At 49.1% G+C, this 13,064-nt stretch overlaps 1 protein-coding gene across 3 annotated transcripts in view; it reads left to right on the top strand.

The window, feature by feature from the left end:
• Positions 1-13,064, top strand: part of LOC138750717 (protein OS-9-like) — a 100,768-nt gene that overhangs the window by 50,074 nt on the left and 37,630 nt on the right. For all 3 annotated transcript variants that reach the window (XM_069912815.1, XM_069912813.1, XM_069912814.1), the window contains exon 7: positions 11,024-11,194. In XM_069912815.1, the coding sequence (XP_069768916.1) occupies positions 11,024-11,194 (171 nt within the window). The remainder of the gene's footprint in view (positions 1-11,023; positions 11,195-13,064) is intronic.

The raw sequence follows: 13,064 nt of genomic DNA, 5'->3' as shown, positions 1-13,064 counted from the left end.
GAATCATGGGGGCCTAGTGTTACACACCAAACTCCATGAGTTTTTTGACTGCTGCTGAGAACAGGGCCAACTACCACAGGATCTCCATGATGTAGTCATCATCACCCTGTACAAGAACAAGGGAGAAAAATCCGACTGCTCCAACTACCGGAGGATAACTCTGCTCTCTGTCGCAGGAAAAATCTTAGCAAGAGTACTCCTGAACAGACTGGTGTCCATCATTGTAGAAGAACACCTCCCAGAGAGTCAAAGTGGCTTCAGAGCCAACAGGGGCACCATGGACATGGTAGTTGTTCTCAGGCAGCTCCAAGAGAAGTGTAGGGAACAGAACAAGGGACTGTACATGACGTTTGTTGACCTTATCAAAGCGTTCGACACTAAACATACCATGGAACGATTGGGATCCCCTCAAAAGCTCATTAGCATGGTTATCCAGCAAAATGAAGATCAGCATGGTCAAGTCAGACACAACAATAACAACCTCTCAGAGCCCTTCTCAATAGTTGACGGTGTAAACCAAGGCTGCGTCTTCACACTGACTCTTCAGCGTGATGCTCCAAAGGGCCACAGAAGTCTGATACCACACCGATGGCAGCCTGTTCAACCTGAGGTGACTGCAGTCCCACACCAAGACTTCAGAGCTATTCTTCGCCAACAATGCTGCCCTTGTGGCCTATACAGATACAGCCTTGCAGTGTAAAAACATTCAATTTTGCGAAGGCTGCTGAGCTCTTTGGACTGGAAGTCAGCTTGAAGAAGAGAGTTCTCCAACAGTCCGCACCTCAGGAAGAGTACCACCCTTCCCACATTACCATTGGCGAGACAGAGCTGAAGACAGTCCATCAGTTCAGCTACTTGGGGTGCATCATCTCATCAGATGCAAAGATCAATAGAGGTTGACAACAAACTACCAAAGGCAAACAGTGCATTTGACAGGCAGTATAAAAGAGTTTGAAACAAAAATCAGTGTGTATAAAACCATTGTACTGACCACCCTCCATATCCACTGGAGCAACTATGTCACCAATATTGAAATCCTCGAACAGGTAGAGGTTACCAGCATTGAGACCATGCTGTTGAACACATCTCTAGGATGGAAGATCATCGTCTGCCCAAGATTGTGCTATATGGCAAACTCTCCATTGGCCACTGTGACAGAGGGATTCCAAAAAAGAGGTTCAAGGACTCTCTGAAGAAATCCCTTAGTGCCTGTCATATTGACCATCACCAATGGTCTGCTCTAGGCTCCGATTGCACGGTTTGGTGACACACCATTTAACAGCTTGTCTCCTCCTTTAAGAACGCATGCAGGACTGGCCTTGAGGACAAAAGGAGATGGAGGAAGAACCGTGACACAGCAGCACCAAACCCAGTGCAATATTTCCCTTGCAGCTGCTGCGACCAGGCATGTCTGTCTTGCATTGGCCTCGTCAGCCATCAGCAAGCCTACAACAGATATGGACAGCCCCTTTCTGAAATCTTCATCTGCAAAGCCAAGCCATGGGATGTGTGTATGTATTTTTTTTAATATGTGTGTATGTATATACACACACACACACACACACACACACACACACACACACACACACACACACACACACACACACACACACACACACACACACACACACACACACACACACACACACACACACACACACACACACACGATCTTGATCACAAAATTGTAAATGTTCACCTATTTATTATATGTAACTGGCAAAAACACTAGTTTGCATTGGCAAATATCGGAAAACTGGACAAAAGCCCCCCATGAATTTCGACATGGTAGGCAATAGAACAGTGGAATGGAAAGGTGTTAAAACTGTGCAAACCAGAAGTTCCCAATGATGGGGGAGACAAGGACTAGAGGGCATAGTTTAAGAATACAGGGTAGGCTCTTTAGGTCGGAGATGAGAAAACATTTTTTACCCAGAGAAGAGTGAATCTGTGGAATGCTCTGCCACAGAGGGGGGTAGAGGCAGATTCGCTGATTATGTTCAAAAGAGAGTTAGATAAGACTCTAGTGGGCAAAGGAGTTAAGGGTTATGGGGATAAGGCTGGAAAGGGGTACTGATAGTAGTGATCAGCCATGATCTGTAAAATGGCGGTGCTGGCTCGACGGGCCGAAGGGCCTACTCCAGCTCCTATTGTCTACATGCTACGAAAGGACCAGGTTTACTGTGGTATTATCATGCGACCAAGTTAAGACCCATGGTAATCTTCAAATGCAAAATTTAACCAAAAATGAAATTCCCTGCAGGTATTTTTGTACATTTTCATGAAAAAGGATGGATAGATGAAAATGGTGGAAAACTATGGTTAGACAATGTGTAGAACAGGCAGTTTATGCAAAGAATGGAGTTTGCTAGGATATGTTTCATAGCCACTTAACTGAGAACACTAAAAGTAGATTAGCACTACAAAATACTCACATGGTGGTTATCCTGGGTGGTTTGACATGTATATTGCAACCTCTCGATGTCTGCTTGAACAAGCCATTCAAAGACCATGTGTGTGAGGAGTGGAATACATGGATGTCAAGTGCAGAAAAGTTGTTCACAAAAAGCTGACAATGCGAGCTGCATCACTTGATCTGCTGTACAACTTCATGCTCAAGGCATGGGACAAAGTTAAAATAGAGACTGATAAAATCATTTAAAAACTGTGGTATCTCTTATGCAATTGATGGCACAGAAGATGATTTATTGTGGGCCTCTGAAGATGAAGCTAAACCACCTCATCAGATACAGACTGGGACCCATATGATGACTATTTAAACAGTGAGAGTATGGATGTGGTTGCCGCCATCTTACTTCAGCAGACAATGACAGCGAGAGTGATTTTGAAGGGTGCTAATTGTGTTGTTTTCAATAAAAACCTCGATTGAAAATCTGTTGCAGTCGGTGTTTTTTTTATTTTTCAAGGGTCCACTTGTACGCCGGATCAGCGTGGATTGGATTTTGAGCTGAATTTAAGGTCTCAAAAGTATATCCAGCGTATAAGTCGACCCCATTTTTTGAGAGTATTTTTGGGGGTTTCATGACTCGACTTACACACCAAAATAGAAGTAGGCCATTAATAACAAAAATAATTTGCAAAGTCGAACAATCAAAATTATACAGCCTGAAAGTGGGCTGGTTTTAAATTAAGATTAATAGCATTCCACTGAAGCGTTCAGCGATTATATACTTGTATGAAGATAACCCATCTCTCCTTTCTCACTGGAATGCTATTTTGAGAGCAAGCAGTGTTTATAACCATTTGATTCAGTATCTGGGTATTTAAACAAATTGTTTGTGGTGTGGAATAATCAACATTTTTTATGATATGAAATTACACCAATTTAAACCTTATTGTCCAATTTTAGGTAGGAGTTGCATTTGTCCCTTAAGATATAGGAGCAGAAGTAGGCTATTCGGCATGTCGCATTCACTCCGCCATTCCATCATGAGATGATCCATTCTCCAAATCAGTCCCACTCCCTTGCCTACTCCCCTGACTATTTGGATACCTAGCAATGTCTGCCTTAAATACCCACAGTTGACTTGGCCTCCAGCTGCCTATGGTAGCAAATTCCAAAGGTTCACCACTCTCTAGCTAAAGCCTACAAACTTAACAGAGATGCAGAGGAATTTCTTCAGCCAGAGGTTGGAGAATCTGGAGAATTTGTTGCCACAGGCAATTGTGGAGGCCAGGTTATTAGGTGTATTCAATATTGTGATAGGTTATTGATTAGCCAGGGCATCAAACGTTATGGGGAGAAGGCTAGACAGTGGGGCTGAGTTGGAAAATGGATCAGCTCATGATTAAATGGTGGGCCAGACTCGATGGGCTGTATAGCCTATTTTTTTCTCCTATGTCTTGTAGTCTAAAAGAAATTCCTCCTCATCTCTGTTTTAAATGGATTCTCTTATCCTCATCTCCTCAACCATGTGAAACAACTTTGTCACATCTACTCTGTCCAGGCTTTTCAATATTTGAAATGCTTCTATGAGGCCCCTCCTCATTCTTCAGAATTCTAAATAATATAGTCCAAGAGCCATGAAACGTTCCTCATATGCTGATCCCTTCATTCCAGGAATCATTCTTATAAATCTTATCTGAACCCTCTCCAATGCCAGCACATCAATTCTCAAATAAGATGTCCAAAACTGTACGCCGTACTTCAAGTGAGGCCTCATCAGTGCCTTAAAAAAAGCCTCAACATTGCATCCCTGCTCTTGTCTTCTATTCCTCTTTACATGAATGCAAGCATTGCATTCACCTTCTCCACCCCCGACTCAACCTGGAAATTAACCTTTAGGGTATCCTGCATGAGGGTTTCTAAGTCCCTTTACACCTCTGATTTTTGAATTATCCCCCTTCCTAACAATAGCCTGCCCTTTTATTCCTTCTACCAAAGTGCATGGCAAAGTGCAAAGTACATTGTATTTCATTTGTCACTTGTTTTCCCATTTTCCTAATCTATCTCTCTGCAGCCTCTCCATTTCCTTTTCACTACCTGCTCCTCCGCGTATCTTTGTATCATCTGCAAACTTGATCACAAACCATTTATTTTGCAACCCAAATCATAACATACAATGTTAATAGTTTCAAATTTTTGTTATTCATTTATTTACTGATGTACTTTTATTATTAACCTATTCTTTTTGAACTCTCTCTGATTATCAGTATCTAGATATCTGTTGTCTTGAAAACTTTAAATGTACTCCATTGTCTGTTCAATTAATCTTCTGACCATCACACCCTCTCCAATTCTTAGTTTAAAAGTGTTTATAATCCCAGCTATTCAATTCTCCCCAATAAAGTTTTAAGTTTAATGCATCTCAATCACTCCCTCAGTGCCAGGGCAAGAATCCCATAACCCTATCTCAATTGGAGTGAGATGAAGATACTACATAGTTGGCAATATTTAACGAGGTAGAGGGATCTTGGGATCAAAATCCATAGATCTCTTAAGGTTGCTGCACAGGTGATAGGGTCATTAACAAAGCCTGTGGTATGCTGGGCTTCAGTAGTCAGGGAATTGAGTTCAGGAGTCATGAGCTAATGCTGCAGCTCTATAAATCTCTGGTTCAGTTCTGGTCACCTCACTACAAGAAAGATGTGAAAGATTTACCGGGATGTTCCCAGGGAGGGAGTGGCGAACAACAGAGGGCATCAGTACAAAGTGAAGGGAGGAAGGTTTAGGAGAGACATCAGGAGTAAGATTTTTTCACAGAGAGTTCAGGGTGCCTGGAATGCATTGCCAGGGGTGGTGGTGGAGGCTAGAACATTGGGGGTATTTAAAGCCACTTTCAGGTGGCCAGAATACCCTGATGTAAAGCTGCACAGTCTACCCGAAAGCAGCTGTCAGGAGGCCATCTGAAAGCGGAAAATCTGGCCCCGAGGAGTACCCACCCAACCCTTCTCGGGAAGATATAATCTCCACATCCGAGGAGTTCCCCGAGGCACGTGAAAGCAGCAGTCTAAAAGTGGCTGCTAGTGGGCGGGTTGATGTCAATCAGCTGGCGACCCAACTTCCTGTGCCTGACAGCCCCCCTCCCCGCTGCCTGTCAGCTCCCTCCCCGCTGCCTGTCAGCTCCCTCCCCGCTGCCTGTCAGCTCCCTCCCCGCTGCCTGTCAGCTCCCTCCCCGCTGCCTGTCAGCTCCCTCCCCGCTGCCTGTCAGCTCCCTCCCCGCTGCCTGTCAGCTCCCTCCCCGCTGCCTGTCAGCTCCCTCCCCGCTGCCTGTCAGCTCCCTCCCCGCTGCCCGTCAGCCCCCTCTCCCCGCTGCCCGTCAGCCCCCTCTCCCCGCTGCCCGTCAGCCCCCTCTCCCCGCTGCCCGTCAGCCCCCTCTCCCCGCTGCCCGTCAGCCCCCTCTCCCCGCTGCCCGTCAGCCCCCTCTCCCCGCTGCCCGTCAGCCCCCTCTCCCCGCTGCCCGTCAGCCCCCTCTCCCCGCTGCCCGTCAGCCCCCTCTCCCCGCTGCCCGTCAGCCCCCTCTCCCCGCTGCCCGTCAGCCCCCTCTCCCCGCTGCCCGTCAGCCCCCTCTCCCCGCTGCCCGTCAGCCCCCTCTCCCCGCTGCCCGTCAGCCCCCTCTCCCCGCTGCCCGTCAGCCCCCTCTCCCCGCTGCCCGTCAGCCCCCTCTCCCCGCTGCCCGTCAGCCCCCTCTCCCCGCTGCCCGTCAGCCCCCTCTCCCCGCTGCCCGTCAGCCCCCTCTCCCCGCTGCCCGTCAGCCCCCTCTCCCCGCTGCCCGTCAGCCCCCTCTCCCCGCTGCCCGTCAGCCCCCTCTCCCCGCTGCCCGTCAGCCCCCTCTCCCCGCTGCCCGTCAGCCCCCTCTCCCCGCTGCCCGACAGCCCCCTCTCCCCGCTGCCCGACAGCCCCCTCTCCCCGCTGCCCGACAGCCCCCTCTCCCCGCTGCCCGACAGCCCCCTCTCCCCGCTGCCCGACAGCCCCCTCTCCCCGCTGCCCGACAGCCCCCTCTCCCCGCTGCCCGACAGCCCCCTCTCCCCGCTGCCCGACAGCCCCCTCTCCCCGCTGCCCGACAGCCCCCTCTCCCCGCTGCCCGACAGCCCCCTCTCCCCGCTGCCCGACAGCCCCCTCTCCCCGCTGCCCGACAGCCCCCTCTCCCCGCTGCCCGACAGCCCCCTCTCCCCGCTGCCCGACAGCCCCCTCTCCCCGCTGCCCGACAGCCCCCTCTCCCCGCTGCCCGACAGCCCCCTCTCCCCGCTGCCCGACAGCCCCCTCTCCCCGCTGCCCGACAGCCCCCTCTCCCCGCTGCCCGACAGCCCCCTCTCCCCGCTGCCCGACAGCCCCCTCTCCCCGCTGCCCGACAGCCCCCTCTCCCCGCTGCCCGACAGCCCCCTCTCCCCGCTGCCCGACAGCCCCCTCTCCCCGCTGCCCGACAGCCCCCTCTCCCCGCTGCCCGACAGCCCCCTCTCCCCGCTGCCCGACAGCCCCCTCTCCCCGCTGCCCGACAGCCCCCCTCATCGCATCTGACAGCCCCCTCCTGCTGCCTGACAGCTTCCCCACCCGCTGCCTGACAACCCCCTCCCTGCTGCCCCTGCCCCCCAGCATAGGATGTTGGGGCAGGGGCAGCCAGCGTGGGACGTCGGGACAGGGGCCGCCGGCGCGGGACGTCGGGACAGGGGCCGCCGGCGCGGGACGTCGGGACAGGGGCCGCCGGCGCGGGACGTCGGGACAGGGGCCGCCGGCGCGGGACGTCGGGACAGGGGCCGCCGGCGCGGGACGTCGGGACAGGGGCCGCCGGCGCGGGACGTCGGGACAGGGGCCGCCGGCGCGGGACGTCGGGACAGGGGCCGCCGGCGCGGGACGTCGGGACAGGGGCCGCCGGCGCGGGACGTCGGGGCAGGGGCCGCCGGCGCGGGACGTCGGGGCAGGGGCCGCCGGCGCGGGACGTCGGGGCAGGGGCCGCCGGCGCGGGACGTCGGGGCAGGGGCCGCCGGCGCGGGACGTCGGGGCAGGGGCCGCCGGCGCGGGACGTCGGGGCAGGGGCCGCCGGCGCGGGACGTCGGGGCAGGGGCCGCCGGCGCGGGACGTCGGGGCAGGGGCCGCCGGCGCGGGACGTCGGGGCAGGGGCCGCCGGCGCGGGACGTCGGGGCAGGGGCCGCCGGCGCGGGACGTCGGGGCAGGGGCCGCCGGCGCGGGACGTCGGGGCAGGGGCCGCCGGCGCGGGACGTCGGGGCAGGGGCCGCCGGCGCGGGACGTCGGGGCAGGGGCCGCCGGCGCGGGACGTCGGGGCAGGGGCCGCCGGCGCGGGACGTCGGGGCAGGGGCCGCCGGCGCGGGACGTCGGGGCAGGGGCGGTCGGCGCGGGACGTCGGGGCAGGGGCGGTCGGCGCGGGACGTCGGGGCAGGGGCGGTCAGCACGGGACATCGGGGCAAGGGTGACTGGCTTGGGCCACCCCTGCCCCAAAGTCCTGCACTGACTGCCCCAGCCCTGACAGCAGGTGGGACTCCGGCCACAGTAGACAGGAGCCGCCATTCGCTCCGAGGCACCACTCCACGCTGCAGACCTTTCAGGTGCCAAAAGAGCACCTTCAGCACTGCCATCTGAATGTGGCTTCACACACACCCGCAGCTGGCTCTGGAGCCGCATTCTCCCAGCTATTCCACCTGAAAGCGGCTTAAGAGACTCTTTGACAGGTGCATGGAAAGAAGAAAAATGGAGGGTTATGAGGTTGGAATGGTTTCGTTTTTTTAGGTCGGAACAACATTGTGAGCTGAAGGACCTGTACTGTGCTGTTCTAAATCTTTGCATAATCGGGAGATTGGCCTAGAGGCAAGACCTGGGGCAGATAAATGGATTGTACTGAGTAGCAGGTCCAGGTTGAGGGGTTAAGTGCCCTGTTTTTGTGCAACTTAAATCCCTATATCACCACCCTATCTTGCCCCCTACACCTCCAAAATGGTTGGAAAGAAAATGCAAACCGGCTTTTAAATCACACATGTAACAATCCATGCCAATTGGTGTGTGTTTTGGGTAGAATCTTGAGATAATTACCTGTGTTCAGTGTTTTAATTTTGACATGGTGCTCCTCAAACTCTTGCCTAATAGAAACCTCCTTTCTCATGCTCATTGTGTCATTACTTCTGACATGGGCAGCAGTAGTAGTATATCTTTTTCATTTTCTCTCAACTCCCAAATTCTTCTCCAATTCTGCAGAGATGTCTTCAATCCTTGTCCTGGACAGACAACTTGGTATTAGCTCTGTGGGTGCAATTAAATCTTTCAACCTGACCGCACTGTGGTGATCCTGTCTTGCACTCTCTTTACAACTTGAATGTTACCCCACCCGTGGTACCATGACCAATCTGCCAAACCTTCTGCAGACCTTTCTCCTCAGGTGCTCCACCAGCAAGAACCCTTGCACCAGCACATGAAGTTTCTGTGTTGGGTTTGACTTGTTGCATCCTTCTGACCAATGACATTGATGAAATTTGAGTTGCTGTCCTAGTAACTTACCTCTTTGTGATACTCTATGCCTGTGATTTCTGCTCAGAAACTCTGAGGTGGAGTTTCTCAAGGAGCCTTCTTCAGGTGTCCTTTGTGGGGATCTCTTACCTGTTCTATCATCTCTCAGATCTTCATGTTCAAGTTTATTTAGAATCCCATTTTCAGTTTGGACAATTTCCCTTCATGTTCAAGTTTATTTAGAATCCCATTTTCAGTTTGGACAATTTTCAGGTTATAAAATTTACTAAAGAGTAAACTTTTATCATTAAAAGAATTTCTTTCTATGTATTCCAAATGTCATTTTAAAATAGTTAATGATCAATTTCAATATTTTGAAATTACTATTACAAAAGGTTATAAGAAACTTGTGAAAGAAAATTTTGTACTATTACTTAATCAGATTAAAATATTATTATCAGATGGTCACTACTTTTGATTACAATGATTGGACGTATTAATTCGATTAAAATGGATATTCTAGCATCCCATTGCACAAGTACAACCTAACAAAACAGCTTTCTCTGGTCCTCTATTCAAAACATGTAAATACAAAACCAGGCATAACATGCAGCCAGACAAGCAATTTATACACATAAAAACAAATAAATGCTGTTTAATCAATAGTAGAGTCTCTGATGGTTAGTGTGAATAGTTCTGTTGGTTTTTCAGCATTTTCATTGCCCATAGAATGAAGCTGTTTCTCAGCCTGGTGGTTCTGGCTCTGAGACTCCTGTATCTCTTGCCCGATGGGAAAGATGCGGGATCCTCAATAATTATGTGTGCCCTCTTCAGGCAATGATCCCAGTGGATCACTTTGTTGGGGAGGGGTGAGGGAGGCCCCAGTGATCCTTTCTGTCCTGTGGATTGACCTCCAATTGGATTCTCTACAACAACTATACCACACTGGGATTCAGGTGGCCAGGATGCTCTGGATTGAGCTCCTGTAGAAAGTTGCCAGGATGGTCGCCGGTAGCCTTGCACTTCTCAGGAAGTGTAGTAGCTGTTGCATCTTCATGACAGTTTTTAGTCACATGATCATTCTTGTAATTTATTTAAAATTGTAATGAATCATCCCTCAATTGGATTTAATTCAATAATTGAACATTTTAATTCCCACTGAAATTCAAAACACACCTTGTGCAAAAGAACCTCGTACTTACCATCTATGCTTTAGTTACAGGTATAATTTCTCATTTGGAATCCCATTTTCGATATGCTGCTCTGATATTCAGATAAATAATGCTAGCATAAAGTGTGATTTCTGTTACAAAGCCACTGTTCATGTTTTTATTTATTCATTTGATTTTTTTTGTTAGCTTCTGACATAAATTGTAAGAATCCAACTTGTCTTGTCCAATGTAGACTAACAATGACTGCATTAATTTTATGGCATCTTGTCTAGATTTCCAAATGGAAATTCCAGCCATTTCAATTTCCTGTTCCATTCCCTTATTGACATGTCTGTCCATGGTCTCATGCACTACCATACTGAGACCACACACAAATTAGAGGAACTCGGCTTCATCTTCTGCCTGGGCGCCCTCAAACCAGATGGCATCATCATCGACTTTTCCGGTTTTCATAAAAACTATCCCTCCCACCCCCATCTTGAGTCTTGTCTCCTTTCCTCTAGTTCTGCTTCCCTTTCCCTCTGTCTCCATTCACAGAGCCACAATCAATTCTCATCTTATCGTATCCAATTAACATTTTTTTTGTTAGTCTGGACTCTTTCCCCCTCCCATTCTTCCACCTTTCTCTCTGTCTTTCTCTCAGCTCTTTGCTTATGCTTTGAAGAAGGGCTCAGGCCCGAAACACTGGTAACATATCTACCTCCTATGCTGAGTTCCTCCAGCATTGAAAGGGTGTTTTTACTACAATCATAGTATCTGCAGAGTTCTGTTTTTCCTTTCAAATGGACAGTTCTGTGATACTGCCTGCTTCAAATGGACATTGTGGGTCAGCATCCAAACGCAAACCTTGAAGACCCAAAGGTCCAATCCTTGGTCAAATGGTCAATTAAGATGTTTTTTTATTAATTTCTAACCATTTTCTCTTTCTTCCCATTAGCTGACACCAAGCGCAAAGTGGAAAAAATCTCAGAAGAATTGAAAACCTTGGATGAAATGCTGTTGAAAGACCAAAGTGCACAGAGCAAGGAAGAGGATGAATTAACTCCAGAACCTAAAAATCAAGCTGAGGAGCTTCCAAGCAGCAATGAGGGTATATCGGAATTGGAAGGTATTGGTTGGTAGCTATACTGGAAATACTTATTCTGAAGGATATTATTGGACTGAAATTCTGAAGTCGACTAATTGTCGAGATGTCTACAAAGCAGCAGTATTTTATGGTCTTAAAAATAGAAAAAAATTGAATATGGATACTAGGGTAGGTGGTAAGACTAAGACGATAAGACATAGGAACAGAAATAGGCTAATCAGCCTATCAAGTCTTCCGTGCCATTCAGTCATGAGCTGATCCATTTTTCCACTCAGCCCCACTGCCTGGCCTTCTCCCCATAACCTTTGATGCCCTGACTATGCTTTAAATGCACCCAATGACTTGGCTTCCACAACAAATCCCACAGATTTTTCCACCTTCTAAAGAAATTCCTCTGAATCTCTTTCAAGCAGATGCCCTTTGATCCTGAAGCTGTGGCCTCTTTTCCAGACTCTCCACCATGGGAAACCACCTTTCTACTACCACTCAAAGCATAAGCAATGCTTTCTGCATTTAATTTCTTTAGTCAGTTTCTGGAGAAAACTATAAACTTATTCTCACTTCAGGCTCCCTTGTCTTTTCATTAATGTTATACTTAGATCTTCACGTAACTGTGAAGCCTGCAAATAAAAGCGTACTTTAAACATACGCAAGATTTTAACATTGCAATTTATACCTTTTATAATTTTTATCAAGTTTAATTATAATCAGTAATTCCTGAGAAAAATAACACTCTCATTGGAAGAAAACTACACAGATTAATTTTTAAAAAAATATACCGGGCTCAATTCCATACCTTGAGGAAGTGCTCAGGCCCGAAATGTTGGTAACATTCTTTACCTCCTATGGATGCTGAGAGACCTGCTGAGTTCCTTCAGCATTTCTGTTTTTACCACAATCACAGTGTCTGCAGACTTTAGCATTTCACTCAATTCCTTGGGCACCAGGTGTCCTTTGGGGCTTGTCTGAATGCAACACAACAGCCAAGCTCAAGCCTTGGCAGGTCATCCAGTCCTCTCGGGCTGGGAATTGTGGAGGATCAAACTGGAAAAGCATTCTATTGCCTTCGGAATCATGCCCTCACCAACAAATATATTCTGGCACTGGTGACCAGTACAAAACAAATTCTAACACTCCTACCTCTTTCCTGACAGAACTCATTATCCCAGAGACACAGAAAACTGCAGATGGTGGGTGCTGGAGTGCAGAACAAGCTGCTGGAGGAACTCACTGGGTTCAGCAGCTATGGTTTAATCTGCAGCCCTTTGTTGTCTCTACGCACCATCTCCCAGCTTTTAAAGCATAAGAGCAGAAATAGGCTATTCAGCCCAGTAGTCTACTATTCAACACGAGCTGATCCATTTTCCCACTCGGCTCCACTGGTTCTTCTGTCCATAACCTTTGATGCCCTGACTAATCAAGAACTTATCAATCTCTCCCTTAAATACACCTAATAATTTGGCCTAACAATTGCCTTTGGCAACATATTCTACAGATATACCACCCTCTGGCTGAAGAAATTCCAAAGCATCACTGTTCTAAGCAGATGCCCTCCAATCCTGAAGCTGTCCCCTCTTGTCCTAGGCTCTCCCACCATGGGCAACAACTATTCTACATCTACTCTGTCCTCACCTTCCAACCTGGGAGTTGATGGAGACTTTTTCTTGGGTCATTTGTATTGAATATTTGTTTTGTCCTCTGTATATGTCTTCCTTTTTATGGTGCAGGAAAAGTGGGGGACAGTTCTATGGCTAGGCAGATCATGAGGCTAACATGAGGGGACAGAGGTTGTTCCTGATAACCATGCATTCCAACCATATTATAATCTAAACTTTGCACCCATCAATGGGTCACAAATGATTTTTGAACTGTAACTTCAGTTAATTTTCCA

Source organism: Narcine bancroftii, unplaced genomic scaffold, assembly GCF_036971445.1.
Source record: "Narcine bancroftii isolate sNarBan1 unplaced genomic scaffold, sNarBan1.hap1 Scaffold_240, whole genome shotgun sequence".
NCBI classification, from domain to species: Eukaryota; Metazoa; Chordata; class Chondrichthyes; order Torpediniformes; family Narcinidae; genus Narcine; species Narcine bancroftii.
Note: the sequence above shows the minus strand (reverse complement) of the source record. Positions and strands in the feature narration are given on the sequence as shown.